Source organism: Myxocyprinus asiaticus, chromosome 48, assembly GCF_019703515.2.
Source record: "Myxocyprinus asiaticus isolate MX2 ecotype Aquarium Trade chromosome 48, UBuf_Myxa_2, whole genome shotgun sequence".
In the NCBI taxonomy this organism is placed as follows: Eukaryota; Metazoa; Chordata; class Actinopteri; order Cypriniformes; family Catostomidae; genus Myxocyprinus; species Myxocyprinus asiaticus.
The window spans coordinates 3,293,290-3,301,707 of record NC_059391.1 but is presented as its reverse complement, the minus strand read 5'-3'; the positions used below and the strand labels follow the sequence as shown (position 1 = coordinate 3,301,707).

The 8,418-nt window shown below is 38.5% G+C and overlaps 1 protein-coding gene across 1 annotated transcript; it reads left to right on the top strand.

Moving 5' to 3' along the window:
• Nucleotides 1-226: 226 nt before the first annotated feature.
• Nucleotides 227-7,951, top strand: sall1b (spalt-like transcription factor 1b). The gene is made up of 5 exons (XM_051692155.1): nt 227-284; nt 2,174-4,797; nt 4,840-5,511; nt 6,187-6,455; nt 7,876-7,951. The coding sequence occupies exons 1-5, from the start codon at nt 227-229 to the stop codon at nt 7,949-7,951; spliced, it is 3,699 nt and encodes a 1,232-aa protein (XP_051548115.1).
• Nucleotides 7,952-8,418: the final 467 nt, after the last annotated feature.

The window sequence follows — 8,418 nt, the reverse complement described above, 5'->3', positions numbered from 1 at the left end:
TCACGTGTTTAATACTTTTGTTTCCATGACGCCTTGAACACATCACTTTATATTACTCATCATAACTTCATTTAGCTTTTAATATCTCAGTTATGGAAAAAAAAAAAAAAGTTAAACTTTGTGTCAACCCGAACGGGGACTTCTCAAGGATGCGTTTGCTTTTGACTCTAGTGAATTTTGAGGGTTCTTCAGGGAGATAAACAAACATATCTTGTTTTATTCCAGCATGTCCCGGAGGAAACAGGCAAAGCCACAGCACATCCACGTGGACGCGCATCTCATCGGTGAGTTCTCGCATCACTTTCTGTGCTGGAATGACGGAGTTTGAGCATAAACGCATGTAGATCTGTGTAGTTTTCCTGTGTTTAACCAACGGTAACTCTGACAGTTTAAGCTTTATGATTCTCAAAATTCAGCACAAAGTAGTTTCTACAAGTCAGTCATTTTGAGAGGTTTGTGAATATGTAGCAGACTTCAAGAAGTAATATTCAGTTCAATTCCAGTGCTACAGTCTATCCCCAAAAGTTGTCACAATATGAGAAAAACAAACTTAATATAGTTTGCATTGTCACAGCTTTAAAACGATGTATACATTTGAGCTATTTGTCCCCAAAAGTGAGCTAATCATTTTTTTTTTTTTTCTACAAATGCAAATATTAGTATTTATTTATTATCTTAGGGGAATGTTTTTGACATTTTAAATATTGTATGGTATGTGAGAACTTTCAACAAGTTCTGCTTGGTATAATAACCTACACCTTGTTATGGTAATGACAGACCTCTGTCATCAATTGCAGCCTTTTTCATTTCTAAAGTCTAGGCATGCTGAAAAGTCAAGAAACCGGGAAATATTTCTTTTTTATTTTTATTTTTTTATTATTGTTTGTGTGAGATCATTATGATTTAACTGCATCATCAAAATATACTTGAAAAGCTACATTTTCATCATATAGCCTACTTTACAAGTTCTGTCATCAAACATTGTTTTTTTGTTTTTTTAATGGATAAACATGAAGTGTCCCAGTCTCCCCAATGTAAAATAATAATCAAGACTATGCTTATAAATGATTATAATGATCATAATATAGATGATACAGTATCTGACTGATTATATCAGACTGTTTTGACCAGATTTTGTGGAAATAAGAAGACATTTACTATCAATTTGCAATAGTTTTTGTATCCTAAAGAAGCAGTTGAAACAAAGCTGTTTTAGTTACTGAATTTTAGACCAATTAAGTGTCGATCCGTGAGATCCCAGACTCAAAAAAATAAATACAAATAATTCTGATGAAAGAAATACATAAAGCATGATGAAAGCCAAAGTATTAAATGTGTTAATCCATTTTAATCCATTATTTTGTAGAGGGGTGGGTCATCGCCTATAATTTGGAATAAAACTACAGATTAAGAAAATATCATTTCAAAGGTGACAGCATCAATTATTTTATTTTAACATAGTGATAGGCAAGTGTATTATTTAAATCAGCGCACCTTGTTGCAATACCCCAAACATGTCAGTGCAAAAATTGGGGGGAAGAAAAAAACACTTTTTTTTGTGTGTTGTTTTTCTAAAATTGGAGTGCCTATAACTGCAAAGGTATTAAAGATCAGAATGTTCACAACAAAGTTCGGAACAAACTTTCCTTTTGGCATCTTCATATTTAAGGTGCTGTATTGTTAAATCCTAGAGAGACTGGATGGGGCTCTCATTGTGGCTTCATGTTAAAATTGTTAAATGTTACAAATTTTTCAGTGGTCAAAAACCAAATGTGGGTCACAAGGTATGATGAAGCTAGTTTTTGTAGTCCATCAAAACAAAGGCCTAAAGTACACATTCTGTTTAAACTACAGAATTCATAATTTATTCAAATGTAAAAAATAATGTCAAAATATCAATTTTCGAGAGCCCAAAAATACACAATTATCAGAGACCGTAAATCATAGTGATCCTAAACTTGGTGGGATAGTCCCAGATAACCCCCACTACTCAGGAGCTTTCATATAATTTTATTGATAAAAAATAAAATAATGACACTGCCATATATAAGTTTTTTTTTTTTTTTTTTTTTTTTTTTTTTTTTTTTGGCTGAGCTTCACATCTACTTAGACATATTTATCTAACATCCTCTGTAAATGTATCTGTTTTTATTTTTTTCTTCTTGAAATTCAGATCATCCAGTGGAGAACATCCCCACCCCAATATATGATGCCCATATCTGTGAACAATGTTGCGCTGAATTTTCCAATATAACAGACCTCCACCAACACCAGAAAGACTGTTCAATAGATCAGTTAGTTCTAGAAAAATTTGATAATGGAAGCCCAGACTCTTCACCTTCCATGCACACTTTATGTTCTTCAATTTTTAATTTTGAGGAGCAAGTGAATGGTGCTAACAATACAGTGGAACTTTGTGACTTTTCTAATGATGGAACGTCAGAAGGAACTGATGCAGCTCCACACATATATGAAAACAGCAATTATGACATTGCCAAAAATTTGCATTTACATCATGATAATGGCAACGATGATGCTGATGACTTTAGCTCACCATACTCAACTCTCCTACCTCAAGAGGTTTACTTACTTGAGTTGTGTAAATTATCAGTGACCAATAGCAATGTCTTCATTGAGAACCTAGAAAACACCAAGGTTGCTGTCGCTCAGTTATCACAGGAAGCTAGTTTGAGTCTAAAGACAAGCTGCAAGAACATTAACGACAACAAAATGGCTGCTTGTAGTCTGATTGAGCAGCTGTTAGCTCTGCAGCAACAGCAGATGCAGCAGCTAAAACTAATTGAAGAAATTAGACATCAGATAATGCTATTAACCGCTCAAAATTCTGATACACCTTTTGCCACAAACACCTGTGGAAGTCTATCAGGAATGTCTCAAACCAGTTCCCTGATAAAACTCAGCTCAAACCTCTCTGAACAGCTTGCAGCAGCCGCTGGGCTAGCTGAAAACCTAGGAAGCCAATCTGCTAATATTGGCTATGCTAAAGAGTCTAAACGTGTTATTTCACAGACCAACCAAGATGGCTCAAGGAGTGATACAGGAAGTTCACAAATGACTGATAAAAATGGAGATAACCCATTGTCATCAAAAGATGGTAGTGATCTATGTAGTAACCAATCTTTGCATGGTAACACAGCCAGTGAGAAGGTTTCTGGAACAACTAATTTAAAAGCAACTTCAACATCTCCTGCTTCGTTTACAGATGGGATTTTAAACAAACTTGAATTGCCTCATAAACAGAATGGCATTAATGTATGTGCAAACTCCTTGCCTAGTATTGGGGCAATTGTTGAGGACTTGAATGCTTTGACTACATTAGCCCAGCAGAGGAAAGGCAAATCACTCAATGTGACTTTATTTGAACACAAGAAGCCATCTGAAGATTGTATATTCAAGCACAAATGCAAGTTCTGTGCAAAAGTATTTGGAAGTGATAGTGCTTTGCAGATACACTTGCGGTCTCACACTGGAGAGAGACCTTATAAATGCAACATATGTGGAAATCGATTTTCCACACGTGGAAATCTCAAAGTCCACTTCCAGCGTCACAAGGAGAAGTATCCTAACATTCAAATGAATCCTTATCCAGTTCCAGAGCACTTAGACAATGTCCCAACCAGCACAGGTATTCCATATGGTATGTCTCTGCCCCTTGAGAAGCATGGCCCTAACTGGCTGGATAACAAACCTTTAGTGGGTAAATCTCTTGACTTTATGCTTCCAACATCTTTGCCAAGTCTTGCCCCCATCATTAAAAAAGAGAAGGATGGGGTATCAATAACCAAATGTCATGGTCCTGTTGTCAGTGAGGTATGTGGGAGAAATAATGGGCATAAAGAGGGATTTCGAAGTAGCCCTCTTCTAATTTCATCTGAGAAACTTCGAGAGGTTACACAAGCCTTGAGTGTTGCTACCTTTGTCAGCTCCTCAAAGGAATGTTCAAGAGAACATGTTATTTCTAACACCTCGGTCAATTCAAGCTTAAGTCAGCTAAAATTGGAGCAGCTTGAAAATAAATTTCTTTTGGGGGGTCCTCCAAATCCTACAGGAGCCTCAGAGACTTCAAAGCTGGAGCAGTTGGTGGAGAACATAGATAAGAAGCCCTTTGATCCCAATGAGTGTATCATCTGCCACCGGGTTCTTAGCTGCCAAAGTGCACTTAAAATGCACTACCGTACCCATACCGGAGAAAGGCCATTCAAATGTAGAGTGTGTGGACGGGCTTTCACAACCAAAGGCAATCTCAAGACACACTTCAGTATTCATCGTTCCATGCCACCCCTTAAAATACAGCATTCATGCCCAATATGCCAAGAAAAGTTCACAAATGCAGTGGTTCTACAGCAGCATATCCACATGCACATGGGTGGTCACATTCCTAATGTCCCACTGCATGATACCAGCTACACAGAGCCCATGGACCAGGACACTGAACAGGTAGAAGGGAGTAACATGGATCTGGGTAACTTCTCCAATAAAAACATGGAGTTTATGGAAGGTGTATCGGATCCTAAGTGCTCGTACTCATTACCAGACAGTTTATCATCTTCTTCTGAATTTGCCAGAGCAACTAAATCAGAAAGTCAGATAACCATTTCACATGTGGATTACCTGTCAGACAGTGGGTTAAAAAATATGGAAAATGGATCAATGGATGGAGACTACTTAACCTGTAGATCATCTTCACTAAACGGGAACCTTGACAGTCAAAGGAGAAGAATTTTAGTCTACACTGAGACTGCATCCTCTTGGGAACCCTCCTCTTCCAATGGCTCTGTTCTTGAAATACATGAAAACAATACAACTGACAGACACAAGATATCTGCTGAACCAAATTGCTCAAGTCTTTCACCGCCTAATATCACAGGGTCCAAGCTACTAGATGGAACATCTGAAGATGTCCCAAAAGTTAGCATGACCATGATTTTACCCTTCCATGAGCGAGGATCCCTGAAAACCAATGTTTGTGATATCTGCAACAAGACATTTGCTTGTCAAAGTGCTTTGGATATTCACTATCGAAGTCACACCAAAGAACGGCCATTCATTTGCACTGCATGCAACCGAGGGTTCTCGACTAAAGGTAACCTTAAACAGCACATGCTCACCCACCAGATGCGAGACTTACCTTCACAGTTGTTTGAACCAGCAAATCAGGTCCTGATTTTTCCCCCAAACCAGTTTCTAGCCACCACGGAACCATTTATTACCTCAAAACGAATCAGACACAATGGGATCATTAAAAAAGATCTTAAAGACTCTGCAGCAAGTATGGGTAGTTCTTCAGCTTCCACATTACTCACTTTCTCTACACCAACATTATCAGTAGCACCACTTCGACGAACAGCTAAACAGCACTTCTGCCATACCTGTGGGAAGACCTTCTCTTCTTCAAGTGCACTTCAAATTCATGAGAGAACCCACACTGGTGAGAAACCCTTCGCCTGCAACATATGTGGACGTGCATTTACCACGAAAGGGAATTTGAAGGTATACCAGTCAAAAGTGAGAAAATTATTTTAATGTTTGTTTTTAGAAAATGCTCTTTGTGTTCTTGCTTTATCTGGTAAAGGTGTTAATTCACCACACTATCCTGCTGAAAAGACCAGCAGAGCAGGTCACTTAAAAATGTTGTGTTTTAGATGCTGGTCACCAACATGGGATGATAGGGTGCTGGTGTCTCCACCAGGCTACTTAAGTAGCTTAACCAGCAAGCCAATTTTGGTCAAAGTTTTACTAATAAGCAACACAGCTATACTGGTCCACCAGCTAAAGTAGAATCAAACCAGCATAGGATCGTCATTATTTTGTCAAGTAAGACATGTTCATGGAACAACATTTCTATAGAAGAAATAGTCCTAAATTTATCCCTAACCTCAACCCTAACCCAAACCATGAACTACCCCTAGTAGTAGGTTGATAACAAAAGCAACTTACCCCAGCTCTCTTATTGGTTGATAAGAAAATTGTTCCAGGACCAAAAAGGATGTTGATCGAAGAACATACTTGGAAAAATCACAATCACTGCAGCAGCATAATTTAGTATTTTCAGCAGTGTGGTGGATTGTCCTTTGATATTTTATTGCTTTATTTTTAATCTGTTACATTGTCTTGGATTATTGCCTTATATCTGTCTGCATTCTTCCATCCTGTATTTCCAACTAGGTTCATATGGGAACCCACATGTGGAGCAGTTCTCCGGCCAGGCGAGGTCGCAGGCTTTCTGTTGATGGTTCTTTAGTTGAATCCAACCATGAGAGATCTCACTGCCCTAAAGACACTACCCTGAAAGATGTTGTGGGCAGAGTAAGTAATGGGGACTCCATAGGCATCTGGAGTCAGTATGCCTCTCTCACTAGTGGTTTGGCTATGAGAACAAATGACATACCATTAATTAAAAATGGTGGCATACCTCACCTGTCGATTTCTGCTGGGCACTAGGAGTGTAACGGTTCTCAGTAAAAAAAAAACAATCTGTACGGTTCGCCACCCACGGTTCAGTAAGCATTGGTACCGCGGTGGGTTCACCTCAAGTTTAATGACGCATCTGTTGCACAAGGTTTGGTGAAGAAAACAAAGCGTCAAACAGACAGGCACAGTTACAGCCTCCGCTAATGCACCTGAATCTGTAGATGGATACACTGCCTGTGTTTCACGTAGGTCAAATTGATGACATCGCTGTTCTGCATGCATTGTGTGTAGTTGAAAATGGCAAGTGGAGACAATGAGCCACTGATAGAGAAGCACCCTGCATTTCTCCATTCTGGGAAAATTTTCTTTTTGCAGTCAATTACAACAGTGATGGTCAAAAACGTTTACAAAACAGGCACTGTTTGCAGACATCGCTCAGCACGAGTGCCGTATACTGGCAATATATGTCAATAATGCGCGTGAGGGTTTAAAACGTGCACGCAAGTTCTTCTTGTTTCCTCACGTGGCTGTAATCTATCGCAAGCATCAATAATGTGCTTTGATTAATGGCATTAAAATGCCATTACAGTAATACATTGATACATGATTAATCATTTACTCTGACATCACCCAGAGAAAGAGCCGCAGATGAGTTGAAACTGCACACACTCCCTTCCATTTTGAAGCAGGCACTCAGTGCTAATTCGGACAGACATGAAACAATAACTAAAGCTCTTGGGGTGTTCATGTGGGATTCCTACGTAATATAAAAATACTTGAGCAGCATTATCACAACATCCCTTCTCGTATGCATTTTAATAGCAAGGTTATTCTTTTATAGTGATGTGCAGCTTCTGAATATTGAATATATGTTGAGATGAGTTTGAAGTGCACTTTATGTTGATACCTGTAGCGTATTAGTGCAGGTATTATATTAATAAATGTTGATTTAGTAATTAGAGAATCTTTTTTTTTTTTTTTAAGGACTCTGTCGAAATTCACCATGGTTTTACAGTAGTAAAATTGTAGTAACCATGACTGCTTTCACCATGGTTTTCTGAGCAGAAATCATGGTTTTGATGCAATTAACCATGGTTTTATAACTGTAATACTGTAGTTTCTATATAGTAACCATGATTTTACTGTATATTGTAACCATGACAGTAACCATGTTTATATTGTGGCTACTGTGATTTTACTACAAATCCCATGGTTAAACTATGGTTACTGTTGTAAAACAATGATTGTTATTTAAGGGGAAACCTGTTGACGTGTCTACCAAATAGATTATTCTTTGGATTTGGCGGTAATATTTTTTTTTTCTGAATAAAGCAAATACCGAACCGTACCGAAACTGTGACCCTATAACCATGATACAAACCGAACTGTGAGAAATTCAAAATGTTTTGCCCCTGGAGAGCTTAGAAAAATTGCAACTTAACCTTGGCTTGAGAAGTTCAGCAAAACTTTTCATTTCCGGCCATTGGTTGAGGACAAAAAAACAGCATTGACAGATTGAATTTCATTGTTCTTTTCAGGATGCAATCCCATATACCAGGGGTTGGCAGCCTATGGCACGTGTGTCAACGTTGGGGGAGGGGTGCAATCATTGGCATGCAAGCAGCAGCGAGAGGGGAGTAGACACTTTTATTTATATGAAGTCCCTTGCACCTGCATGCCAATCTATATCTTGATGTAATCTTTCCTCATGTTTTCATGAGCTGAACGGGTGGCTAAACAAAAAGTTAAAGTGCGATGAGACTTCAGTATACCCAACAGACTCGCACAGCGCGTGCAAGCCATTTGCGCATCGTGAGCCGGCAGCACAGATCAATTCAGGCAGTGCTTCACTTTCTGTGAATCGCATGAGTAAACGTCTCCTTTGCTTTGGTTGCTCTGCGAGGTTGAGCGGACGACAGCCTAAATTTTTTGGTTTTATTTGTTTTATTTTTGCTTTCAAAAAAAGATGTTATGTAAGATGACACC

Coding starts and splice junctions, on each gene's coding strand:
- sall1b (XM_051692155.1), top strand. CDS start 227: ATGTCCCGGAGGAAACAGGCAAAGCCACAGCACATCCACGTGGACGCG. Junction 285..2,173: donor CGTGGACGCGCATCTCATCG/GTGAGTTCTCGC, acceptor CTTGAAATTCAG/ATCATCCAGTGGAGAACATC. Junction 5,512..6,186: donor CCACGAAAGGGAATTTGAAG/GTATACCAGTCA, acceptor ATTTCCAACTAG/GTTCATATGGGAACCCACAT.